The sequence below is a fragment of the Mixophyes fleayi genome, chromosome 6 (genome assembly GCF_038048845.1).
Source record: "Mixophyes fleayi isolate aMixFle1 chromosome 6, aMixFle1.hap1, whole genome shotgun sequence".
Taxonomy (NCBI): domain Eukaryota; kingdom Metazoa; phylum Chordata; class Amphibia; order Anura; family Limnodynastidae; genus Mixophyes; species Mixophyes fleayi.
This window is the reverse complement of record NC_134407.1, coordinates 1,767,377-1,795,090: the sequence shown is the minus strand read 5'-3', so window position 1 is coordinate 1,795,090 and position 27,714 is coordinate 1,767,377. Positions and strand designations below refer to the sequence as shown.

The 27,714-nt window shown below is 47.8% G+C and overlaps 1 protein-coding gene across 1 annotated transcript; it reads right to left on the bottom strand.

The window, feature by feature from the left end:
- Positions 1-766: 766 nt before the first annotated feature.
- Positions 767-25,644, bottom strand: PDZD8 (PDZ domain containing 8). Its single transcript, XM_075215566.1, has 5 exons — positions 24,838-25,644; positions 21,450-21,575; positions 16,197-16,299; positions 6,886-7,042; positions 767-6,691 (listed from the first exon to the last, which is right to left on the bottom strand). The coding sequence occupies exons 1-5, from the start codon at positions 25,575-25,577 to the stop codon at positions 4,563-4,565; spliced, it is 3,255 nt and encodes a 1,084-aa protein (XP_075071667.1). The 5' UTR covers positions 25,578-25,644; the 3' UTR covers positions 767-4,562.
- Between the last annotated feature and the right edge of the window lie 2,070 nt (positions 25,645-27,714).

Genomic DNA, 27,714 nt, shown 5'->3' with positions numbered 1-27,714 from the left:
CTTTGTTGCGTCAGGGGAACAGCACCCCCATGTGTGGGAGGGGGAGCAGCACTAACTGACAACAAAGAGCTGGGCGCCATAGCTAGAGAGTGTTTAAGAACAATTACAGAGATGGGGAACGCTGCGCTCTATAAGGATCTATTGATGCACTCAGCTAATATGTATACAACAAATATCCACCTATAGATCTGGGTAGTAACTGGGTATTGTATGGAAATGGGTCTCTAACAATACTCCTGTCTAGCATATAGCGTAACCGTAATAATTATAATGGCAGAAAAAAATTATTTTTCCATTTTGTCCATTATAACCAGAAGCAGAGTCATTCTCCTGTTCTTAAACCTCCTCCTAGATGTAAATCCACATTCCTGGTTACTCGTTGCTGCTCCTCCCATTCTGTGGCAGAGTGACTGAGTGGACCAATAAGCAGCCACCAGCATGGAGCTACCCACTTCCTATTGGTCCTCCCTCTCACACCCATTTTTAAATGGCAAACTGGCAACTGTTGCTGGTGCTCCACCAAGGGGAAGGAGCAGCCTAGTGAGGATTTAACCAGTAATCTGCGATGTGGATATATATATATATATATATATATATATATATATATATATATATATATATATATAAATAAAATCTTGTATTCCTTCTACGGCATCAGCCAACGCTGGCAGAACACCAACCGGGTCTGAGCAGAGAGGTCCGTATTTTATTTCTTGAGAAGGCGATTCTCTTCAAGAGATGGGAAACAAAGATAATAGACACCACACATCCTGCAATGCTTTTATTATGGAAGCTATGTACAATACAGCATTGTGGCAAAGGTTACATTATACACATTTCCAGTACAACCCAGGAATCTCCACTGCAGAAGCCAATCTGACATTCCCTTAAAACTCCACCCTTTACGCCATATATATATATATATATAAAAATATTGCACTACATTTCTCCTGCACCGTACAAAAGATAAATGGAATTAGCAGCATAGAATCAACCGCAGATTACACCCCCAGCCCGTCCCGATTACAGACACCATTACATAATGACACAGAAGTTAGAGCTTGATTTGCTGTACCCGGTGGTGTAACAGGAGATGGTACATCACGCGGGCCTTGAGAATTTGGAAGACAAAGATCGCAGATACGCACTGTCCAAACGTTAACACCCCCGCTCCACTACTGTTCCTCTTATTGAGCCCCAGTCAACCACTTCCAAAGAAAGACTTGAAATTACGCAGCGAACAACGCCAGGTACACAGGACCAACACCTCCACTAGCTGCCATAACCAGCGCAGCTGGACATGTAGTAACCCCTCATCATAGTACGTGAGTGTGGGGTGAGGGTTCTGGGGGAAACAGAAGGGACGACGGGAGGAGGTGTATAGTGATATGGGGAAACTAGTTTATATAATAAGAAATATTGAATGTAGAGTGCACACGCAGAGCACAGGAGATCAGTTCAGAAGAACAGAGACACTGGCCCAACATGTCAGACATATAATAATATACTCACATACTGGGTGTGTAGGTGAGATGACACTGAAAGAAAATACAACATCTTCTGGATGTCATAATATCTTATGCTGCCCCTGGACAACAACTGTTATAATTATGTGCAGTGTGTGAGAAAGGTTTGAATCGTGTATGTTGTGTCTGGGTTCTGGCCTTCTCCTGTCCGATCACTTATTTCAGGAACAGATGCCCCAGGAAAGGGGATTTTAGATTACCCCCCCCCCCTTCTTCTCAGCTCACCCCCCTGTACTGAATAAGATGACAAGAATCGCTACGGAACAGACTGCTCCTTACTGGTGGGCATTAGACCTCTGCCAGTATCTGGAGGGATGAGACAATACAGGTAAGTGTGTGCGGTATGTATACATATACAGACATGCAACATATGTGATCTCCATGTTCTGTTTGCCATTGCTTAGCATACTGTAGTTAGTCCTTTGTTCCGTCACACTGATCGGGCACCCATTGGCCCCTGTCTAATTATAGACACTACAGCTCAGGTATGAGAGACGGCATGAGTACATCACCCCCAACAGGACGGCTCGGAGGTTTCATTGGAAGACACAGCAGGACTTTTTTTTTTTTTTTTTAAAGAAACGATGATCATGTCATGCAAAGTAAGAAAATTACAAAATGTGTTTTGAAAAAGGTTACATGCAAACACCCCCCCATCCCAAATAAAAATCAGGCCCCTAATTGATATGTTCGGCAGTTTATTAAGATTCCAGCAGCCATCTGGTGGAAAAATAATCATATGAAAGTTTCTAACCCATCTACCTGTGAGCTTGGGACATTGCTGCAATCCCTAGGTTCAGCGGAAAAATCAGAAGCTGCTCCCAGATCAATTCACAAAACAAAATGAAAGTTATCATTTACAAGTAGGCAGCGTGACTGTGATCACCCACATGTTGTGCGGGTGACGAGATGAAGACTTTGGTAAAGTGACAAGTCATACTTGATGTGCATAGGTCTTCGTAAAACACAACTCAAAGTGACAAAACATCCAACATATTCCAGACAATGGCAACTACACAGAGCACCCAAACATGGCTGAGCCCTCTAGAAGTACAAGCATGAGCTAGACGGACGATCAGTGCGCTTACTCCATGACCCGGTAACGTTACAAGGGCCGCACGTTAACCGCACATTACTAGGTAATTACTGCACAGGGCTAATACACAAACCGGTCTACATGGGAACTGTCTTCACCGAACCTGAGCCAATTACTAGGGCTGAGATGATGAAACACCTGAAGCTTTATTTCACAGGGGGGACAAGAACAAAGCCTTTGGCATTTCTTCCAGCTGATGAGCTCGTTACATCCCCCCCCCACTCTCCTTATTACCATACAACCAATACAACGTCTATGTCAGCCATGGGGAGCACTTTCAATTTATCCTCACTTCCACCAAGGAGATTTAGGTTAGTTTGGGGGTGGCGATAGGAAGTGTAAACTGGAAAAGGTTTCACAGGTGTTCAGGGGCCGTGTGTTGCCGCATAGAGACTGATGACCAAAGCTTAGGCTCCTTTATACTCGTCCCTCAATAGATGGGACAAACTAGGAAACGTCAATTGTACAAAATGTTCCCAGTTCAAGCATCTATTCAACGGGTCGGTGATCGCTCCACTTCCCATTTTAGAAGTTACTGAACCTTTAAATAATTTACCCGAGAGCTGCTCAACTCTATCTACCTAGTATGCCTGGTCTGGGTATAAAGCAAAGGAAGAGGTGTAAAAACATATTATATCTCCCCTGGAGACACATTTGGCAGTTCGAGACTTCTAGACAGACAAAGCACGAATACTAAACCCATTTATAATGTATCCCTGGTCCCTATGAGTCATATTGTGCAAAAAGAGCAAAATGCCGGCGGGAAGTCGGGGGACAGAGACCCGCCGGCGGGAAGTCGGGGGACAGAGACCCGCCGGCGGGAAGTCGGGGGACAGAGACCCGCCGGCGGGAAGTCGGGGGACAGAGACCCGCCGGCGGGAAGTCGGGGGACAGAGACCCGCCGGCGGGAAGTCGGGGGACAGAGACCCGCCGGCGGGAAGTCGGGGGACAGAGACCCGTGTGTGGGGGGACTGTGCAGATGAAAGCCCTGTGTCCCTGCCCTTTATAGTTAACACGGCTAATGTTACATCATTGGCCCAGATACTTTATGATAACGTACATCAGAGCTAAGACCCGCTCGGAAAGGAATAGGAATTGAATATTGGACAGGCCAACAGGCCGGATTTCCAGGATCTTGGGAGGTGTGCGCACATAATTAAATCATCTTTGGTCTTTGTGGGGGTATTCAATTGTTAGCATTAACGCTAACAATTGAGCGCTCGAAAAATCTTACCGTTAATACGGTAATTACTCGCGGAATTTCAGCTCGCAGCTCAGCTGAAATTCAGCCCTCTGGCAGCGAGTAAGTACCGTATTAACTGTTTACGCGCGAAAAATTACCGTATAATATGAAGTTTTTTTCGAGCACTCGTTTTTTTGTGTTTTAGCGCATTAAAACTAACAATTGAATACCCCCCTTAGTGTTTTATAAAGAGAAGAATATTCTACAATATCAATCTTAGACTCTAGAGCCCACTGAATATGGTGATAAATGCCTTCAATTTATGTTCACCTCTGCCAGCAAAGGGTTAATATAAAGTGTTTAACGCTACCCAAAAATAATTATTCTTCCAAAGAAATGCTTTCATGGTAAACAAACACATACAGACATAAAATGGCAGCTACAACATAAAGGAAAAATAAATCCCTCATGGTTTAAATACCAACTGTACATTCCCACGTGGCTTCCAAGGAGTCATTTAGCGGTGGTCACTCTTCTGGAAAACCGTAATTCCCACAACTTGACACCAGTCTGCCAAATGCACTGTTACAACCCGTACGGTAAAGATTTCACTGTCTGCTTGGCAAGAGGCCATCAAGATGTCTCTACAGATTCTTCATTGATGTATGCAATACATATCAAGTGCAAGTCAAGTGTTCTACTTATGTGTAAGAATGATCAGTGGTGAGAAGATACATTAGCTAAGCCCCATAATCAACTACTCTGCTACCGGGGAATCAGGTAGGTTTTCCTCTGAGGGGTTGCTACAAACTTCCTTCTCCTCCACAGTTACGTCATCCTCATCCATATCTGCAGCTTCCGACACTGCAATGGGTTCTTCGTCGTATTTGGCCATCTTTCTCGGTTGAGCCAAAGAGGAGTTTTCTAACGATTCTATGTCCTCAATTCCTGCTCGGTAGTGGATCATGAGCAGCGTCAGCGCCTGAAGCCTCTCCCCAGACTTAGACAGTGCAGCGGAAAGAAGAGCCTTTCTCCTGCCATCTGTACTTTCACGCTCTTCCTTGACCAGGGAATTGTTATGTTCCAACTCTTGATCTATTTCATTCTGAAGCTTGTCCAACATGAATTCCAACTTCTGTATCCTTTCTTCAGTTGGCAAACCTCTATATAGATCACGTCCAATTTCTTTGACGGCAATAAAAACGCTGTCATCCAAGCCTCCCTCTTTTCGGACTAGTTTTCCTGTGCTTCCACTAGACCGTTTAGAAGGGCTGCTTGCCCCACAGGTCTCTGTATCACTGCTCTCATTGTCTGAAGTATTTGGTGTGTGCTTTGGTGAAGGCTCAACCAAATCAGAACCTTGCTCTGGCTGCCGTGTTTTGGGAGCTTGCCGCAAGTTCAAGAGTCGAGAACTGGTGTTGATGATATGTCTGGTGATGCCTGTAGTTCTATTCCCCAGAGATTTGGACTCCGGGTCAACTCTTTTCTCCAAAGAAACACAGTAAGGGCTTTCAGTCAGGCATTTTTCTTGACACTTCTTATGGCAGACATAGCCACAGATTATGCACTGTGACGCAGCCTTGGTCCACACCTTTTTCTTACAATGATCGCACAGAGTGGAATTTTGAAACTGAGTATCTTGAAAGTTATGTTTGGGTTCAGACAAATTAACAGGGGCAATCGTAATCTCTTCTTTTTGAAGCATGGTCACGTCATCTGTAAAATTAGCATCTCTCTCTTTTTCTTGGAGAATACTAGAGCTCTCCGACTCTCCTTCCATCAAGTATTTGAAGTTTAAAGAAATGTCCCCATAGCAGAATTTCTCATTGAATCCCTTATGCATGCTTAGAGTCCTCAATGCAGTTCTACTAACAGTGGCTTTGGGTTCTGGGGCATTTAGCCTGAAGCTGGTGAAGTACTCTAGAGATGAGGTGGCGAGGCATTCTAAGGAAATTTCTTCTAGCTTGATACTGACATGTCCAACACAACAGAGACTGCCAGTCTTAACAAAGTCTCTGCACCAAAGAGCTACATTCAGATATCTGTGGTGACTTTCTACATCAAATATACAAGATGCCCTTGTCCAACGACCTTGGCGACTCCTATACAGCGTTTCTGAAGATTCCCAGACATGTTGTTCTTCTGTGCTGTCCTTTGTACTTGTAGAACTTTCAGATATCTTGTCTTTTGTAGCATCTTGCTTTAGGGAGGGGGGTTTCTGCGGGACAAGTTCCTCCACTAGATCTGGATGTTTTCCAGGTTTCTCAGTTGGCTTATCGCCATTCACAGAAAGTGAAGCTGCTTTATCTGGTTTGTCGAGGCAGGGTTCGGCAGAATCAAAAGCACTCTGGGTTTCACAGGGAGTTAAAGTAAGTTTAACTTGAGGTCTTGGGGGTACCGGTGGCTTGTTGCCAGGTCCTGTTGAACTTCGGCTGGGCTGGCTAAGGTCTTGGCTCTCTGGGACACTAGTTTTCACAACTTTCGCCTGAGTTTTGGACAATACTTGGTAACCTGGTGGATTTGGCTTACGGCTTAGGATAGGAGATATGGATCCCAAAGATTTTGTGGAAAGGTTTCCTACTAGGCGTTTAGGACTCTGATTGACAGGCAGGAAAATGTCATCTTTACTCTCCCCTGGAGGTTTGACTTCATTGGCCAGATCTTCAAATTCAGAATCCAACTCTTTATTTTCTGAATCCACAATGAGACTTGCAGCGTCCTCCTCAAATGTTTGAGGAAAAGGAGAATCGTCCAACGTCCCCAGGTTGTCGTGCAGCCCACCGCCATGTTGGCTTTGACCAGCTGGCCGTTCATAGAATAAGAGCACTCTTTCCCCGGCCTGCTTAATGAGCTTTGAGGCTTGAACTGATGACGTAATCTTGATACCTGTAAATAAGAACAAAATAATAATAAAAAAGGGGTCCATCGCTGGAGGAAGTAATTGGAGTGAAGACATTTATTCAAAACCGTTATCAACCCTGTTTTTAAGGCCATCCAGCAGGTTTACGGAGTTCCTCCTAGATCAGACTGGCTGAATAATCTGTGAGGAGGCCCCGATACCGCATGGAATGTTCCCATACCTCCTATCGCTATAAGACGATCGCCCCGCTTCAGATCTGCTCCAGCAGCGGGAGAATTTGGCGTCACAGTCTCCACACAAACGTGTCCAGTTTCTCCATCCCTGGCCTGCACCATGATGAGACCGATGTTCTGAGACGTTCCTTTAATTAACTCCACCTGTCGCACAAAAAAGAAGATGTAGATTATTTTATAACTAAGGGGGGAAATCAATTGACAGCGTTACTGGTGTAAATAACACGGCCCGCGCGCTGTTACCGTTTCTATGGTAGACAGGGGGGAGGCGTGCGTCTGGGGTGGGGGGGGGGGGGGGGCAGTGGACAGGGGGAGGAGGCGTGTATGGGGACAGTAGACAGGGGGAGGAGGCGTGTATGTGGGGGGGGGGGGGGGCGCAGTAGACAGGGGGAGGAGGCATGTATGTGGGGGGGGGCAGTAGACAGGGGGAGGAGGCGTGTATGTGGGGGGGGGCAGTAGACAGGGGGAGGAGGCATGTATGTGGGGGGGGGGGCAGTAGACAGGGGGAGGAGGCGTGTATGGGGACAGTAGACAGGGGGAGGGGGGCAGTAGACAGGGGGAGGAGGCATGTATGTGGGGGGGGGGGGGCAGTAGACAGGGGGAGGAGGCGTGTATGTGGGAGGGGGGCAGTAGACAGGGGGAGCTGGGTGTGGCCAGTGCCAGTTTAGATCGCACACACTGTATATAGGTTTAGACAGTCTACATGGGGGTGGTATGAAAACAGAAGACATTGGAGTATTTGGAGACCGTACCGGTAGGGTCCTGATAATATAATCCTAGATAAACTTTATATTTGATTTAGATGCCATCCGCTGATACCAGCGGCAGTACGGCTAGTCCTCGCTACAAGTCACTGACTGCGACAAGCCAGTCTGACATGATCTATTCCCAGGAAATAACGGTCTCTGCTTTGTGTCTCGGTCACGTTACTGTATAAGGAGAGAAGAGATATCACCAGTAGGGAGACAACTGCTGTACAAAGCTCATATACCGACACCGTGGGGTTTCCACAAAGTCTTCCTATATCAGTCTTTCCACTATAATGTCCTATAAATTAAGGAGTTAAGTCTGTACACTCATAAATACGAACAAAAAAACTATTAGAACAGAAGGTAAAGCTCATGGGTACGTTGTACAGACCCCCAGGACCCCAGACATGTCCTAAATAGAAGTATCCAGGAGGTTATGGGCCAGAGATAGAAATGATTTCATCTAAATCACCTCCAGACACAGGGAGCTTCTGTTATCTCACCTTAGAACAGCACAATTTAAAACGCATTAAGTTCTGCAGTTACACAGGTTATGTGCAATAAAAATAAAATGTTTGCCAATTATAAAGACATTTTAAATAAGCCAATTACAGCCGCTGAATGAAGGAAGCAGGAGATGTGTCTGGCAGCCCCTCTCTCCGTGTTACGTGACCCTCTCACAAAGACAGCAATTTAGACAGCACACAGACGGCTTCTAGAGCGTTTACAGAGAGCCGCCCTCCCCCTCCCACAAACACAGCGACCAGTATTGATCTCAGCTACATTGTGGCAGTGTTTACTGATCAGACAACACCCTACCAGGGTGAGGGGAACACAGGCCGCCCTGAAGAGGTCACACATGAGGAATACGCAGCAAGTTCCTCACAGACTGGGAATATAAATAAGAACCATACATGCAGCTCCCTGTCCCCAAGAGCTTACACTTCCTCCCGTTATGTGGGACATCGGGCAGGTACACAGGTCACTGTGCAGGACAATACAGAATACCACATGTCACAGCCGCTGCGGATGGGTAAAGGGCGCATGTCGCCGGCAGCTGAGGCAGAAGAGTGTCACATCCAATTAGGACAGACTCCCAGCACACTGGCCCCGGGGCCCGTTCATGGTAATAGTATCAGTCACCTGATTGAAACGTACAACCTCTAAACCAATTAGTTCAATTTCAGGATATTCACAGAGATCACAGGACATCCAAACACGGAGGACACCCAGGAATATGTCAGCGCCTGTCTTTGCCGGACCCCATACGCCTTAACCCCTTCATCCCCGCTCCCCCCCTCCGTATATACACAGAACAGGTCCCCGGACGCCTTAACCCCTTCATCCCAACTCCCTCACCCTCCGTATATACACAGAACAGGTGTCCCTGGACTCCTTCATCCCCGCTCCCCCCCTCCGTATATACACAGAACAGGTCCCTGGACGCCTTAACCCCTTCATCCCCGCTCCCCCCCTCCGTATATACACAGAACAGGTCCCCGGACGCCTTAACCCCTTCATCCCAACTCCCTCCCCCTCCGTATATACACAGAACAGGTCCCTGGACTCCTTCATCCCCGCTCCCCCCCTCCGTATATACACAGAACAGGTCCCCAGACGCCTTAACCCCTTCATCCCAACTCCCTCCCCCTCCGTATATACACAGAACAGGTCCCTGGACTCCTTCATCCCCGCTCCCCCCCTCCGTATATACACAGAACAGGTCCCCGGACGCCTTAACCCCTTCATCCCAACTCCCTCCCCCTCCGTATATACACAGAACAGGTCCCTGGACGCCTTAACCCCTTCATCCCCACTCCCTCCCCCTCCGTATATACACAGAACAGGTGTCCCTGGACTCCTTCATCCCCGCTCCCCCCCTCCGTATATACACAGAACAGGTCCCTGGACCCCTTAACCCCTTCATCCCCGCTCCCCCTCCGTATATACACAGAACAGGTCCCTGGACGCCTTAACCCCTTCATCCCCACCCCCACCCCCCATTATATACAGTGTGATAATTCTACATCCAGTACTTAGTAATCTGACATGTGATATGTACACGGTATTAGTGCATTATACCAGATACATGTGATAATATGTACACAGTATTACTGCATTATACCAGTGACATGTGATTAATATGTACACGGTATTACTGCATTATACCGGGGCATGTGATTAATATGTACACGGTATTACTGCATTATACCGGGGCATGTGATTAATATGTACATGGTATTACTGCATTATACCGAGGCATGTGATTAATATGTACACGGTATTACTGCATTATACCGGGGCATGTGATTAATATGTACATGGTATTACTGCATTATACCGAGGCATGTGATTAATATGTACATGGTATTACTGCATTATACCGGGGCATGTGATTAATATGTACATGGTATTACTGCATTATACCGAGGCATGTGATTAATATGTACATGGTATTACTGCATTATACCAATGACATGTGATTAATATGTACACGGTATTACTGCATTATACCAGTGACATGCGATTAATATGTACACGGTATTACTGCATTATACCGGGGCATGTGATTAATATGTACACGGTATTACTGCATTATACCGGGGCATGTGATTAATATGTACACGGTATTACTGCATTATACCGGGGCATGTGATTAATATGTACATGGTATTACTGCATTATACCGAGGCATGTGATTAATATGGGAAGCCAGGCAAGAGGCAGACAACATTCTCCCCGTGTGTGATCAAGTGCCCAGAACACACATTTAGCCGGGATATAGCCGGCTGTGTTTACATCTCCAGTGTTTCCTCCAATTGTCGACCTATTGAAAAAATAAATAATAAGTTTTGTTGGCTGCACAATAATCGTATTACTGCATTGATTTCCAATAGTGCCACAGTCCCAGCGTTTATTGTGCAGCTGATGCCCTGTGTCAGCTGCTGCCTGCGTAACGATTTCTGCTTCACAAGACTTTAATTACCGGCTAATTTGCGGCCTGGGCTTATTTTAGTCCAGAAAGATGCCAATGTCTCAGACAGTAATTTTACAAGTTGTGCAGCCTGTTAACTCTCCCCCTGCCAGAGGGTGCAGGGTACATTGTGGGTTCTACCTTGTGTCCCGTCAATAGGATGAGGAGAAAGTGACCTATAGACCAGTGGGGTCTAACGTCAAGAAATAACCACCCCAAAACCGCAAACATTTCTCAGATGGAGATAGTATCAGGACTCAGACAAGGATACTAGAGGAGAGGAGGTGGGGGCACGGCGCAGGTCGGGAGAGGGGGGGAATGGGGGCATGGCGCAGGTCGGGAGAGGGGGGGAATGGGGGCACGGCACAGGTCGGGAGAGGGGGGGGAATGGGGGCACGGCGCAGGTCAGAAGAGGGGGGGAATGGGGGCACGGCGCAGGTCGGGAGAGGGGGGGAATGGGGGCACGGCACAGGTCAGAAGAGGGGGGAATGGGGGCACGGCGCAGGTCGGGAGAGGGGGGGAATGGGGGCACGGCGCAGGTCGGGAGAGGGGGGGAATGGGGGCACGGCGCAGGTCGGGAGAGGGGGGGAATGGGGGCATGGCGCAGGTCGGGAGAGGGGGGGAATGGGGGCATGGTGCAGGACAATATTCCTGAAATAATGTTCAATAAAATCGGCATCATCTGCAGTACAATGCAGACACTGAACACAAAAAAATGTGACAGAGGCAGTGATATGATGTGAGGAGGGGAATGGAGGTAGCAGGAAGCAACAGACTGAGTGTTATATAGTGGAAGGAGCAGGGTCCCACAGCAGCACAGAGTATATCAGGAGATGAGTGATGTTAGTAAGGACAGGACTGCATGTGACAGGGGCAGTGATATGATGTGAGGAGGAGAACGGAGGCAGCAGGAAGCCACAGACTGAGTGTTATATAATGGAAGGAGCAGGGTCCTGTGACAATGATGAACACTTCCCTTAGTTTATATATTCAACTTGTGCATGAACTTTACTTGCTGTTTGACAGACTCCACAATAACACAGTACAACAACTAAAGCAATTGATAAAGTGTAGAAATGTTAAGGAAAAGCTGCCTAAAAGGACTGTTTGAGGAGAGGAGACAGATATCAGCACTGGAGTATAATGGATACAGGAAACATAATGTAACGTGAAGCAGCGATGAGCGCTGGAGCGGAGCTGGAAGCAGCGAGCGATCCCCGATATAGACATGTCAGAACGAGGGACGGAAGCTGCGCCCAGGCTACGCCACAGGATAGAATTATCCCTATGGATGATCAATCAGGAATCGCAGTGTCAGGATCTATCTCATCTGCCTGAGATCCAACCAACGTCTGAAGGGAGAAATGTGTCAGTAAATATGTACAACACTCGGGCTCAACTATAGGTTTAGATATAAAAAAAGCTGCCATGTGATTGTTAGACATCGACCGAACAGGATGATACTACACGCACTTTACTGTGCTCCCACGATGGCTTGTAAAGGCAAGTTTGCCTTTTCAAGCCATCGCCGCTTTAAATTTTACCTACAAAGTTGCCGATTTCAGGCGAGTTGAAAAAAAAAAAAATGGGACGTTCATACATTTACCCCCTGATGTGTATTGTCCTATGATCCCCACATCATGTTACATACATCTACAAAACATTTCCAGAATATGCACATATCTCACAGAAGACACTGCAAAAACTAATTCATGCACCATCATCTCCTGCATTCAATTCCTGATTGTACAGCGCTACAGAATATGCTGGTGCTATATAAATGTTAATAATAATTCCCTCCTTACTGGTCTTCTCTGGAGCAGACTCTCACCCCTACGTTCTTCTATCGCTGCTCCGATCTGTCAGTCTCTACGAACATACAAGGCCGTTATCAAACCTGCACCAACTTACATCTCCTCACTTGTCTCCTAATATCGCCCCCACCCCCTCTGCCCAGGGTCTGGAGAGCGCTGTCCATGTTTCTACTACGCTATATCCCATGTACAAAACATCAGTAATTATTAACCTGTTTATCTTATGTTCTACCAACCAGATCTAGTGGATCACCACAGGTATTTATGCAATACATGAATATAATCTATACCATTATAGAACCATCCGACAACTTTTACTTTCTACAATTAAATACTTTGCCCACTGAAGAGCCCGGTGCACTATATTGATATATACCTATTTCTAGCTCTCTCATTATATATACACATATAATACACGCTCCTCAGGGAGGACAGAGGAATCATTGCTCCAGAGCTCAATTTTATTTACAGTAAGTTTTCATTTTTTTTTAATAATATTTCTGCAGACTTGGTGGGGTCTCAGTTTGGATTTAAGAAGAGGGAGTCAGAGATTAGAGGCGCAGAGAGCAGGATATTCAGCAGTCAGAGCACATTCCCCGAGGACGTTATATCCCTCCGACAAACACTGATCTCCGGCACATTTTCATACAGTGACATTTCCAGATTAAAACGCTGTTTGATCAGAACATTTTCCTCTGAAACACTTAAATGTCAGACTGTTCAATAAACACACAGCGTGGGTCACAGAAGCAACGAATCTGTCCTTCATGAACTGCGCCGGATAACGCACTACAGCCCAACAATGGGGGACATTACCGGGGAAAAGCCAAGAACACCATCCACACACATACTTGTGTGCAATATATATATATATACATACACACACACATACATATACACATATATATATATATATATATATATATATATATATATATATATATATATATATATATATATATATATATGCACATACATCCACACATTATATACACACAGACACTCGGTGGCCACTACCTTAGGTACATCTCTGCTCGTTACTGCAAATGTCTCATCAACCAATCATGTGGCAGCAACGCGATGTAGAAAAGCATGCAGACATGGCCAAGAGGTTCAGCTCTTGTTCAGCCCAGACACAAGAATGAGGAAGAAATGTGACCTGAATGACTGATCATGGAATAATGGACCAGAATGTGTAAGGAATGTTTCCAGAACCTTGTTGTGTCTACGTCATGGAGAATTCAGGCTGTTCTGGTAGAGTGGGAGGGGGTCCTACCCAGTACTGGGGGGGTGTACCTAATAAAGTTCTCACTGAGTGTATACAATAACAGTTCAAGCTGGGGAGAACTGAGAGCACCATCTAGTGTGCACCACAGGGTACTGCAGTTACTGGGTATAATGTTATAACAGTATCACCAACTGGAAGCACAACTAGCTTGGGATAGACTGTAATCAGCACAAGTCCATTGTGTCGTTAAGTTCTTCTGCTGTTACCCGGCACACTGACTGCTGCTCTATACGGGTCTCTGACCATAACCAGGCAAAGTCTTCATCTTCCAGAACGTCTCCGTATATCAACATTGTGTCATCCATAGTCTCTTGTGTTTAGGAAAGGAGGCTGGATGCTCGGGTCACCCCCTGAACATGGCTGGGCTTCCAGACAACAAGGCTGACACTTCTCCCTACAGACATTATGTGCTATATTGTGCATTGATGGCTCGTAGACCTGATACTAATGGTCACGTGTGAGTAGTACTCAGGTATTGTATGAACAAGGGAAGTGAAAAACTCCTCAATAACATCCAAGAACAGAAAACAGTCTTTGTGCAAAATAATGGGCAATGCTGCCACCTGCTGATCATTCTGTGATATAGCATGAACCAAACTATACAGATCTGAATGTCCATTTTCTTCAGTCTGCGGCTAATTATCTACCTAACTATAGTTCACAGAAATTAAAAGGTCTGTATCGATTGTCTCTGGGAATACTTGGGGAATTCAGAGAAATGTTATGAGGTCTGGAGCGACGGACTGAAATTGTGCTGTGTGTGGGGGTCACAAACTATTCATGTAAAAGATCTCCCAGTTTGGTGGTTACATGTGTCCTTTTTAATGGGCGAGGCAGTATAAATGAATGGATTTTCCCCTCTCCGGTCTGTCCTCCCCCTGCGCTGCCACAGCCTGCTTGCAGGATCTTGGGGTGGTGGGGGGGGGGGGGGTTGGCAGCGTCTCTCTCTTACAAGGAAGACGTACAGAGGGTGGAGGGTCTCAGAGACCACCAGTGATGGACGAAGCAGGACACTGAGCCACAGACAGGCAATACTAACACTTGCCGCTAGCTGCGTTCTTCAATGATCCCCCGCTAAGATTTGCACGCCCGCATTCATCCAGCTTCCCAATAGGTGCTTCGCCTGCTCTCCTTCCCTCCCATCTTTCCCTCCCTGGGCTGTGCACCCATGAACCTGCCCCGTTGTTCTCCGTCAGGTCTCAGACCCCCACAACCGTTAGAGATCCGTCCCCAGGTTCACCTATGGAATGCTTGTAACAACTTCCTCTAGATTGAGGGCCTTATTGCTGATCCGAGGATCTCACTAACCGTACAATCTGTGAAGAGTTACGTACACAAAGGGTAGGGTCTGTGAGCTTGTGACCAGCTGTCACTGGGAACTCCTCATAACTGTAGTCCAAGATCATTACTATGAATGGGGATCAGCAATTAGACACACGCTGGCCCATTTAGTGTAAAGTGTGTGTAGCCCGGACACATCTAAGGGCATCACAGACCTGTTATCGCTGAACACCCCACTCCCTCTGGAACCCAAAGACCTTGGTTTCCCGGAAGCTGCGCAGCGGGTCATGAGAATAACGCCGCCGGAACGCTGGTCGGCATCGTTTATGGTCGGAACTACGGCGGTATCTCATCGTCTGGAACCTCCGACTTTCGTTCTTGATTAATGAAAACATTCTTGGCAAATGCTTTCGCTCTGGTTCGTCCTGCGCAGGTCCAAGAATTTCACCTCTAGCAGCACAATACGAATGCCCCCGGCCGTCCCTCTCAATCATGGTCCCAGTTCCGGACAACCACAAAATAGGAGACCGGAGTCCTATTCCATTATTCCTAGCTGAAGTCAGGCGGCCGGCCTGCTCTGAATACATTAATTCTTTCAACGTAAACGCCTCGGGCCCCCGGGACACAGTCTAGAGCAGCGAGAGGCAGGGGCTGGGCCCTCCACTGGGCTTGAAGGGGTAATTTTTTATGCAATGCTTGATGAGAATGATTATGATCATCTAAGTCTCTACATGGTGAATGGGGAACATTAAGAGCCTGAACGCTCACATGCATATTAAGCAGAAGGACCTAAGGGATCAAACGTTTGCAATTTTAAAGAACACTGAAATCTTGGGGAACCAGGACTGAATCTGTTTCAGGAACAAAGCAAACTAAAAATACAATGTTTCTTAATATCACCAAATTCTTACCGCTCAATGTGAGACACACAATCCCTGAAAGACACAACGAGAGCCGTTCTGCACTGTAGTAACACAATATGTCAGCACAGTGATACACAACAGAACCCCCCCCCCCCCCCATACACCAGGACATCGTGGGACCCTCGTCTGAGGTCCAGCAGGATCTCAGTGCTTACAATTATTGGGGGCCAAAGGATCTGAGAGCTGCAGAGATAGTTACACTAAGTTTAGCAGAGACCCTCACACAGTCAGAACAACAGAGGATGGGGGGCACGTGGTCACTCTCTTACCGTCTTGATGGAGGTTCTGCTTTTCTCTTTCCAGGGGGTGCTGCTGATCTCCAGGGTGCAGTGAATATAAGTTTCCTGGTCATACGAACCGAAGATCAGGAGCCTGGGAAAGAGACAAGTGGCATTAACGTGGTATATTACAAGTTCACCGTACAGAACACAACAGGCCACTAGGGGGCAGAAGCAAACTCTACACCCCCCCCCCTACAGCCACAGTGACCCCCACACATACAGGCCTCAGGGAGAACATTGGTTATTACATTCTCCACACTGCATGCGTAGTTTACACAGAACAAAGCATGAGCAGCGTGTTAGTCATCCAGCAACGTTGGGGAGTCTGACTGCAGCACGCAGCAAACGCAGGTTATACAACATGAGGGTAACTGTACAGACAGCATCAGATTATAGTACAGAGGATATTCTAAAAACAATTATAAAGCAGCTGCCCGAATGGAGAGAATCTGCTGCACTCTACACCACTCACCGCACACAGGACGGGCAATTCTAACAAAATAAACCAAATATTGTGTACTGTATTCGCACGTAACCCCCCCCCCCCCCTTGCGCGCTGCACCCCCCACCCCATGGATACATCGCGCGTGCGCTGCACTCCCCCCTTCCCTCCTCCGACGTTGCGCGCGCTGCGCAATCCTTACCTTCCCACTTCCGGAACATCGCTCCCCCCTCCCCCCATCCTCCTCCCCTCCGGGGACGTGCGCGACGCATTCTCCTCCCTTCCGGGACGTGGCGCGCACGACGCATTCTCCTCCCCTCCGGGACGCGCGCGACGCATTCTCCTCCCCTCCGGGACGCGCGCAACGCATTCTCCTCCCCTCCGGGACGCGCGCGACGCATTCTCCTCCCCTCCGGGACGCGCGCGACGCATTCTCCTCCCCTCCGGGACGCGCGCGACACATTCTCCTCCCCTCCGGGACGCGCGCGACACATTCTCCTCCCCTCCGGGACGCGCGCGACGCATTCTCCTCCCCTCCGGGACGCGCGCGACGCATTCTCCTCCCCTCCGGAACACGCGCGACGCATTCTCCTCCCCTCCGGGACGTGGCGGTGAGCGAGTAACTAATAAGATGATGATCCGAGAGGGGGAAAGGAGTGTTAAGGAAATCAGAATATAGTACAGCATAGTCTAGAGATAACAAGATCAAGCCAGTGGCCATCCTGACAAGTAGTGGAAGGAGAATGCAGCGTGCGACGTCCCGGAGGGGAGGAGAATGATATTCCGATTTCCTTAACACTCCTTTCCCCCCTCTCGGATCATCACCTTATTAGCTACTCGCTCACCCCCAGTTCCTTACCCTCCCTAGTGTCAAACTCTTCCAAAGTCTCCTCTAACCCGCAGGAATATTAACACTTGATTTTCAACACTTTTCCACCTCTCTCTCCAACACCTTCTCTCCCCAGTTTCTACATTCTCCTCCCCTGATAGAGCAGTTCCTCATTTTCACCAAACCCTAGCAGCTGCCCTGGATCAAGTGACTACTTACGCCACGTAGACTTCGCTGTCACCCGTGGCACACTAAAGTAACACGAAATCTACAAAAACGTTCTCGTAGAGCTGAACATCACTGGCGTAAATCTTGTACCTCTGATGATTTCATGACATATACTGGTATCCACCACTCCTATCGTAAGGCTCTGGCCAGAGCATAACAAAGATACTTCCAATCTCATCTATATTCAGGCTTGTAACCCAAAAAGCCTTTTTAACACATTTAAATCTCTTCTAAAACCTCCGACTACCATCAGTGCCCAGGATCTTGGTTCTTATTTCAAGGACCAGATTGATAAAATCAGACTTGAAATGGTGTCATCTCCCTGGACAAGCATTCAGCTCAACTCCTTTGTAGCACCCTCTGACACAAATGAAGAGGAAGTTTCTACTCTCTTCTTATCTTCCTACTCTACCTCCTGTCCTCTTGGTCCCATTCCCTCACAAATCAGTATGTCCCTGTCTCCTGTGCTCATTCCCCCTCTAACTAACATCTGTAATCTCTCTCTTTCTACTGGTATCTTCCCGTCATTATACAACCATGCAGTGATTACCCCTATTCTGAAACATCAAAATTCTGACTCAAACTCTCTCTGAAATTACCGCCCCATCTCCCAGCTCCCGCGCCCCTCCAAGCTTCACACACTTTCCTCACACACTTTCTTACAGCAAACAACCTGCTGGATCCTCTTCAGTCAGACTTTCGCTCTCAACACTCCACAGAGACTGCGCTGACCAAGGTTGTCAAAGATTTGATCACAGCAAAACGTAATAATCATTACTCTCTTCTAATTCTACTGGATCTCTCTGCTGCATTTGACACTGTTGACCACTCTCTCCTCATACAAACGCTACAATCCCTAGGTCTTCAAGGCACTGTCCTATACTGGGGCCTGATTCATTAAGGATCTTAACTTAAGAAACTTTTTATTTCAGTCTCCTGGACAAAACCATGTTACAATGCAAGGGGTGCAAACTAGTTTTCTGTTTTGCACATAAGTTAAATACTGACTGTTTTTTCATATAGCACACAAATATCAACTTTAAATTTCAGTGTAGAAATAAGTTATCAAGTATTTGTGTGCTACATGCAAAAACAGTCAGTATTTAACTTCTGTGCAAAACAGAAAACTAGTTTGCACCCCTTGCATTGTAACATGGTTTTGTCCAGGAGACTGAAATAAGATACCTCTTCATTTAAGATCCTTAATGAATCAGGCCCCTGGTTCTCATCCTACCTATCTAATCGCTCTTTCAGTGTTAATTTCTCTGGATCCACCTCTGCTCCGCTTCCTCTATCAGTTGGAGACCACAAGGCTCAGTCCTAGGTCCTCTGCTATTCTCTATCTACACCACTTCTATAGGGAAACTAATAAGCTCCTTTGGATTTCAGTATCATCTCTACGCAGATGATACACAAATCTATCTATCCTCTCCTGATCTCTCACCATCTGTGTTGTCTCGCATTACTGACTGTCTTTCTGCACACTTAATATTCCCACCCAAAAAAAGAATCTTTCTGCCTGATATTTCTATTGATAACATGACCATAAATCCCACCCCGCAAGCTTGTTGCTTAGGTGTAATCATTGACTCAGAGATATCCTTTGTTCCCCTCATAAGTTATATATCTAAATCATGTTACATACATCTAAAGAACATTTCCAGAATATGCACATATCTCACACAAGACACTGTAAAAACGAATTCATGTATCTCCCACATCGACTATTGTAATTTCCTCTTTACTGGTCTGACCAAAATCAGACTTGAACCCCAACAATCTATTCTGCAAGATTGATTTTCCTTGCAAACTGTTTTTCCTCTGCTGAGCCACTCTGTCAGTCTCTACATTGGTTGCCTGTATTTCAATAAATCCAATATAAAATTATTCTACTAACATACAAGGCCGTCAACAAATTGCACAGACATACATCTTATTTGTCTCAAAATATCTCTCAACTCGACACCTCCGTTCTACACAAGATCTGCGTCTCATCACATCCTTCCATTCCCGGTTACAGGACTTTTTTCGAGCTGCACCCACTTTGTGGAATTCCCTCCCTCGCACAATAACTTTCCTCTAGTCTTCAAACGTTCTCTGAAAACCCGCCTCTTCAGACAAGCTTATAATATTCCTCAACCAGCATCTTAATCTCCCTAGGTTACCCTATTAACACCCTCTACGTAGCTAACACAAGACAACAACCCTCTGACCAACATTGCTGTGTGACTGATCACACAGCCCACTCAATACTTTTTACCTTTGTATTCTAGCTGGACCAATGTACAATATGATGCAACACGTGCCCTTGTGTATCAAACCATTGTCCCATAGATTGTAAGCTTGTGAGCAGGGCCCTCTTACCTCTCTGGCTGTATGTATTACCCAGTATTTTTTTTATTACTGTTTGCTCCCAATTGTAAAGCGCTACAGAATCTGCTGGCGCTATATAAATAAATGTTGATGATGATGACGACTATGCAGCACCCTCTTTCCGCTTTGCCTGCCTGTCTCATTTTATTACAGTTGTAAAGAAAAGGGTATGGTGCGTTACAACTCCTTAATCTAATCCATACCCGGGCTACACTTTTTAGAACGGTTGTTCTCAGGAAATATCAGTGATGGAAATGTAAAGCACTTCAGGGGTTAAATTCCACCTCCACAGGGAGAACTCAGTGGTTGATTGAATTTAGGTATCATTGTTATTACTGTTTGTTCCCTATTGTCCACTAGTGAGTTCTACAGACATCCAGGAGCCGGACCCAGCAGGGGCCACCTGGGGAAAGGCACCTGGGGGAGGTAAGGTACTGGATAGGCTGAGGAGCCCACCAATCGAGATCTTTTGCAACTTCCCTGGGCAGGAAGTTCCCAAGGTGGGATTAAGTTGTGATAAAAGAAGCCACCCTGGGAGCTGGGCAGGAGTATATATACACACACACACTTTACTAATACTGCAAAATGTCTTCAGCAAGATCAAAATAAAATTGGGGCTATAAAACAGAAATAATGTGACTTTTCTTCAGTGATGTTTTTTAGGCCTTTCTCTATAAAGACCTAATTATAAGGAGCGCAGAGGATGGGTTATAGATTGTAACAGATTCTCAGCCTGTAGATCTGCCTGGTAAGGGGAGAAGACACTGCTATCTACAGGGGTACATGATTTGCTGAGCAGCTTGTTTACTTTATCACCAAGTAACATGAGCAATGTAACTTCACGTTATCAGTAACCGGTGTCACAAAGCTGCGATCTTTGTATGTCGGAGATGGCAGCTAATGATTACTTGTATTGTGTAGTATCCGGAGCGTCTGCCAGTTATATAGACAGACAGACAATGCGGCGACGGGCATCAGTCATAGGACCATCCCAGCAGAACGAGAGGCCGTCTGTTCACAAGTCTAAACTATGAATATTACCCATGAAATATTAATGTCAGGGGAAACCAGACCCAGCACAGAAGACAATGGGGCGAGGGCTCTGCCAGAGAGCAGCTGGCACCCAGCACGTCGCACAGGTAACAGATCCTCTTTTTAGGGAATAATACAGGACTAGTTATGCACAAACTCCCCTGGAGCAGGACAAACAGTACAGCCCTGGTGAGATGAGTATGTACATAGGATATTCCGGCTCTGCTCCTTGCACACAGGGTATATCAAAATTAATCTGATTTCTCCCTTATACCAAGCAGCTAAGGTGCCCAATTGCTGTATCCTCACAGGACTCACCCCCCTCGGGGTCACTCACCTGCTGCACTCTATCACAGACACCTTCAGCCGCCCCTCCGACAAGCCCAGGTCTTGTAAGGTCAGCATTTGATCCTCTAAGTCCTCAACCGGGGGCTGCACTTGAACCGGAAAAAAGGGTTTGTACCTGCAGGAAGGAGCAGAAATGAGGTTATGGTTCATCAGGACGGTGACACAAACAGCAGCTCTGCTAATGATCACAAGTCCGTCTATTCCAGCCAGGTCTGCTCACCGGACTATATCTATATAGATCTATATATATATCTATATATATACATACACACACACACACACACATATATATATATATATATATATATATATATATATATATATATATATATATATATATATATATATATATATATATATATATATATATATATATATACACACATACCTGCCTGGGCACTCTTACTTGTTCTAAACTCATTTTGAAGAATCCTCAACTCCTGGACCTTATGGAAACATTTTATCCACATTGTGTTTCTGCCGTGTTATTTCTCACGTCTCCTTAAAGCTTTCCGCAGAATTTTTTTTAAGTCCTTTAAATTCTGTTCTTAAGCAATGTCTCCATTCTATCTCTTATCTTGTTAGATACAATTCCAACAGGTATATCTAACAAGAGATCCAATTGAATCCTTATCTGGCACTGTCATCATTCTGGGAGTAAGCTTGGCAAAGTCAGAACAATTTTATTAAAGTTATATTGTGTGTGTGACAAAAACTAATCCAACTAGATTGAAAACAATCAGTTTGTCCTGGTTGGCCCCACAAACAAAAGGACTGAATTGTAATTGTTCAATTCAAACCATACGTTGCACAAGGTGTGAAGACTGCGGAGCCTGGTACAGACGTGTAATCAGCAGCCCCTCCCTGAGATGACAGTAATAAAGCAGATGTACATTCCAACACGTGTGTAACACGCATACAGATCTTATCCTAACAGAGAGCACAGGTACAAGGCAGCCTGGAGAGGGACAGATACAGGGGATAAAGTCACATCCTGGTACTACAGGTGTCTGATGTGCAGCCAGAAATCACTTTGCAGCCAACTCAGTTCAAGGAAAACAAAGACAATTTCTAGGAAAAAGCAAAAATAGAAAATCCTGTGTAGTACAAAGACAACCAAACTACCTGAAATTACACCAGACATAGAGAGTGCACTACCATGTGATAGTCAGCTCCTCTGGTTCCAACTTGGGTCCGAGGGAACAGTATAGGAACCCTCAAAAAAACGGCTAATCACAAAAAGTAAACACCAATTCTTATAATAATGCTTTAGGCCCCGGAGATCTGGAAATCCAACAGTTCACAAGATAATGTCTTACATAGGTTAACAGACCCATAACCCATACATTACATATTACAGTTTAGACAGGAGATGGAGGCAAATCAGTGCAATAACAATTCACTTTATTAGCACCAACAATATAAACTTATATTATGCAATTCTGAAGACCAATTAAAAGAGAACTTATCCCCTTCACCACACTGGATCCTCACTATACACAGACATCCATCAATAAAGGGACAGGAACAGGTGTTGTCTGTGCAGATAGAACCACACCGGGGAACTGGGCCCAGTATTTACTATGATACCACAGTGCCCACACTGGGGGGAGGGGGAGCAGTACCTGATCTCATAGATGGGATAAGTGACAGCGCAGGGAAGGCGAGATTGGGGACGTCATAGAGGGAGGTGTGGGGGAGGGGGGGGGGGTTATTAGGACACAACAGAGGCAGCATGGGATGGGGGAACAGTATCTGATCTTGTAGTGGGGCAGTAAGGACACCCCAGGGAAGGGGGGCAGTAAGGACACCCCAGGGGGAGGGGGGGGGGGGGGCAGGAAGGACACCCCAGGGAAGGGACGCAGTAAGGACACCCCAGGGAAGGGACGCAGTAAGGACACCCCAGGGAAGGGGCGCAGTAAGGACACCCCAGGGGGAGGGGTGGCAGTAAGGACACCCCAGGGGAAGGGGGGCAGTAAGGACACCCCAGGGAAGGGACGCAGTAAGGACACCCCAGGGAAGGGGCGCAGTAAGGACACCCCAGGGGGAGGGGTGGCAGTAAGGACACCCCAGGGGAAGGGGGGCAGTAAGGACACCCCAGGGAAGGGGCAGTAAGGACACCCCAGGGAGGGGGGGGGGGCAGTAAGGACACCCCAGGGAAGGGGCAGTAAGGACACCCCAGGAGGGGGGGGGGCAGTAAGGACACCCCAGGGAAGGGGCAGTAAGGACACCCCAGGGAAGGGGGGCAGTAAGGACACCCCAGGGAAGGGGGGCAGTAAGGACACCCCAGGGAAGGGGGGGGGCAGTAAGGACACCCCAGGGAAGGGGGGGGGCAGTAAGGACACCCCAGGGAAGGGGTGGGGCAGTAAGGACACCCCAGGGAAGGGGCAGTAAGGACACCCCAGGGAAGGGGTGGGGCAGTAAGGACACCCCAGGGAAGGGGCAGTAAGGACACCCCAGGGAGGGGGGGGGGCAGTAAGGACACCCCAGGGAAGGGGCAGTAAGGACACCCCAGGGAAGGGGCGCAGTAAGGACACCCCAGGGGGAGGGGTGGCAGTAAGGACACCCCAGGGGAAGGGGGGCAGTAAGGACACCCCAGGGAGGGGGGGGGGGGCAGTAAGGACACCCCAGGGAAGGGGCAGTAAGGACACCCCAGGGAGGGGGGGGGGGCAGTAAGGACACCCCAGGGAAGGGGCAGTAAGGACACCCCAGGAGGGGGGGGGGCAGTAAGGACACCCCAGGGAAGGGGCAGTAAGGACACCCCAGGGAAGGGGGGCAGTAAGGACACCCCAGGGAAGGGGGGGGGCAGTAAGGACACCCCAGGGAAGGGGGGGGGCAGTAAGGACACCCCAGGGAAGGGGTGGGGCAGTAAGGACACCCCAGGGAAGGGGCAGTAAGGACACCCCAGGGAAGGGGTGGGGCAGTAAGGACACCCCAGGGAAGGGGCAGTAAGGACACCCCAGGGAGGGGGGGGGGCAGTAAGGACACCCCAGGGAAGGGGCAGTAAGGACACCCCAGGGAAGGGGCGCAGTAAGGACACCCCAGGGAAGGGGCAGTAAGGACACCCCAGGGAAGGGGGGCAGTAAGGACACCCCAGGGAAGGGGGGCAGTAAGGACACCCCAGGGAAGGGGGGCAGTAAGGACACCCCAGGGAAGGGGGGCAGTAAGGACACCCCAGGGAAGGGGGGCAGTAAGGACACCCCAGGGAAGGGGGGCAGTAAGGACACCCCAGGGAAGGGGGGCAGTAAGGACACCCCAGGGAAGGGGGGCAGTAAGGACACCCCAGGGAAGGGGGGCAGTAAGGACACCCCAGGGAAGGGGCAGTAAGGACACCCCAGGGAAGGGGCAGTAAGGACACATCCCAGGGGCAGCAGTACCTGATCTTGTAGTTGGGCACCGTGTGCTTCCTCTTGATGACCCTCTTGAGCTGGTTGACGATGATGGAGGTCAGCTGGGGCATCGGGCGTCCCTCGAACTGACTCTGGACCTGGAAGTCTATGAGCGGCTCGTCCAGGAAGCAGAAGGACCAGTGGGTGAAGGGCAGACGGCTGAAGACCAGGCGGAGGCGGCCCTGTACCCGGGACAGCCGCACCGACAGATAGGCCGACTTCCCGAACAGCAGATCCACGTCTATGGCCAGACAGAAGCCGCCGCCGTACTCCAGCTCCAGCTCGAAGCTCAGCTCCGGGGGCAGCGGGTCCTGGGGCTCGGCCAGGCCGGGGGACAGCAGCCTCACCCCGCGGAGCACCGGCACCGCCTCCCCCAGGCTCAGCTCCCGCAGGCTCAGCCCCTCCAACAGCCGCCCGGCCGTGCGGGACAGCAGCAGCTCCTCCAGCTCCACCCGGATCTTCCGCAGCAGCCAGCGCCGCAGCTCGGCCGTGTCCCGCAGCTCCCGGAACAAGAAGAGGAAGACGGCGTTCAGGAAGTGGCAGCTCTCCGCCCCGGCGCCCGCCGCCCCCAGCAGGTAGTCCCGCAGAGAGCCGTGAGAGCGGGCCCGGCCGGGGGGCGGGGCGGCGGCGGGGGGCGGGGCGCTGGGCCGGCGGTACAGGGCCAGCAGCTGGAGCAGCAGTGTGAGGACGGAGCCGGCCAGGGCGGCCAGCAGCAGCGCGTACACCATGACCGGCCTGCCTGAGCCGCGGCGCTCGCCGATCACCTGACCAGGGACTGACGGCCGATTGGTTGTCTAGGCTGGGGCTCGGGGCAGCTGGTTGGCTGACGGCGTTCAGGAGGGGCGGGACTTGGTCGCGGCGTTTCCGTGATACGTCACTCCGTATGCGCTGCCATGGTGACGGCTGGTGATACCTAGTCAATCCTACATCCGGGTCACCGGAAGCTGTTCCCGCAGCCGCTGAATACAGAGGGGGTCCCGGATGTAGGGTTCTCATCACTAGACTGTGTATAGGGGGGAGGGGGTTATATATATATATATGTATATAGGGGGGAGGGGGTTCTCTATGGGACTGTATTTAGGGGGTTATATATATATATATATATATATATATATATATATATATATGTGTATATAGGAGAAAAGGGTTCTATATGGAGCTGTACATAGGGGGTTATATATATATATATATATATATATATGTATATAGGAGAAAAGGATTCTATATGGGGCTGTATATAGGAGAAAAGGATTCTATATGGAGCTGTACATAGGGGGTTATATATATATATATATATATATATATATATATGTATATATATATATAGGGCTGTATATAGGGGGAGGGGGTTATATATATATATATGTATATAGGAGAAAAGGATTCTATATGGGGCTGTATATAGGGGGAGAGGGTTCTATATGGAGATGTACATAGGGGGTTATATATGGGGCACAAACGGGTATCTGGATTATATATATGGGGGGGGCAGCAACAGGCAGAGCTCAGGACATACACAAAGTGTGTATATATATATATATATATATATATATATATATATCTGTAGTAGGGATTGAGAATTATTCTATTGCTCATGCTGAGTGAGATGTATGAAGGACAAGGGGCATACAGAACACACAGGAGGATGGAATGTCTTGACTTAGGCTGGGTACACGCTAGAACATTTTCGTCCCATAATTGGCTAACATACGACCGTTTAGTTGGAAGTCGGTTTAGTGTGTATAGTGACACAATGTTCGAAAGTCGTCCTAAAGTGCTAATCATTGTTTCATTTGGTTGGTTGTACTGTTTAATATTTTCCGACCAATCATCAACCGATCATGTAGTGTGTATGCACTCATGCTCATGATCTCCATAGAGTTTACAGAGTCATGTTCTTTTCAGCCGATGCTAGTGATCAATGTCCAGGTGAATAAATATAGAGATTTCTGTAGAAAGAATAATTAATTTGTTTATTCTGAGACAGAATGTTTCGTTTCAGAGTCACAGAAGCTAACGAAATTCGTTAGGACACGTGGATAGCTATAACAAGGTGTTTTAATCAGTGTGACAATAATGAATATTGTGCTGTCATTCTCTGAAGTCTAGAGGACCAGATGAAGAGCACAGATCTGAAGGTAAATCGTGTCAGTGTGTATAGATGAATTACCAGACTGATCGGACCTTCAGTTGTGGGTACAATCATTTGAGATAACACATTGGTCGGAAACTTCTTCAGTGTGTACCTAGCCTTAGCGAGCTTACAATCTAATGGATAGGGGTGAGGTGTGATACAGTTGTGAGCAGACAGTAGGATGGAAGCTCTTACTGGAGAGTTTACAGTCTAATTGGATCAGGTGAGGCATGGTAGAAGGATATTCAGGTGGGAGAGCCCTGACCCAGAGAGCTTACAATCTAATGGGGAAGGGTGAGGCATTAAACAAGGACATGCAAGAGGGAGAGCCCCGACCCAGAAAGCTTACAATCTTATGGGGATGAGCAGGACAAGATACAAGGATGCACAGACGGGGCCTAACCTAGAGAGTTTCAAATGTGGTGTTGTGATACAAGGACGCACAGGTGGGAACAGACAGAAGGAGGAAGAGCCCTGACCCACAGAGCTTGCAATCTAATGGGGAGTTGTGATACAAGGACGCACAGGTGGGAACAGACAGAAGGAGGAAGAGCCCTGATCCACAGAGATTGCAGACGAGAGGGCCAAGAATGGAGATCTTACAATCTAATAGAGGGGGTGATGCGGAGTTAGGATGGGGACAGAGGCAGGGTAAGAGACTGGTAGTATTTGATGGCTGGTGGGGTTGGACTGAAGAGTGTATTCCATGCGTGTGAGTGGTACAGGAGAAG

What these genes read in the sequence shown, in the direction of transcription:
- PDZD8 (XM_075215566.1), bottom strand. Translation starts at nt 25,577, where the DNA reads ATGGTGTACGCGCTGCTGCTGGCCGCCCTGGCCGGCTCCGTCCTCACA. An exon ending in GTGCCCAACTACAAGATCAG is followed by an intron (nt 21,576 to 24,837) that starts GTACTGCTGCCC and finishes TCCTTCCTGCAG; the next exon opens with GTACAAACCCTTTTTTCCGG. An exon ending in TCGTCTTATAGCGATAGGAG is followed by an intron (nt 6,692 to 6,885) that starts GTATGGGAACAT and finishes TCTTATTTACAG; the next exon opens with GTATCAAGATTACGTCATCA.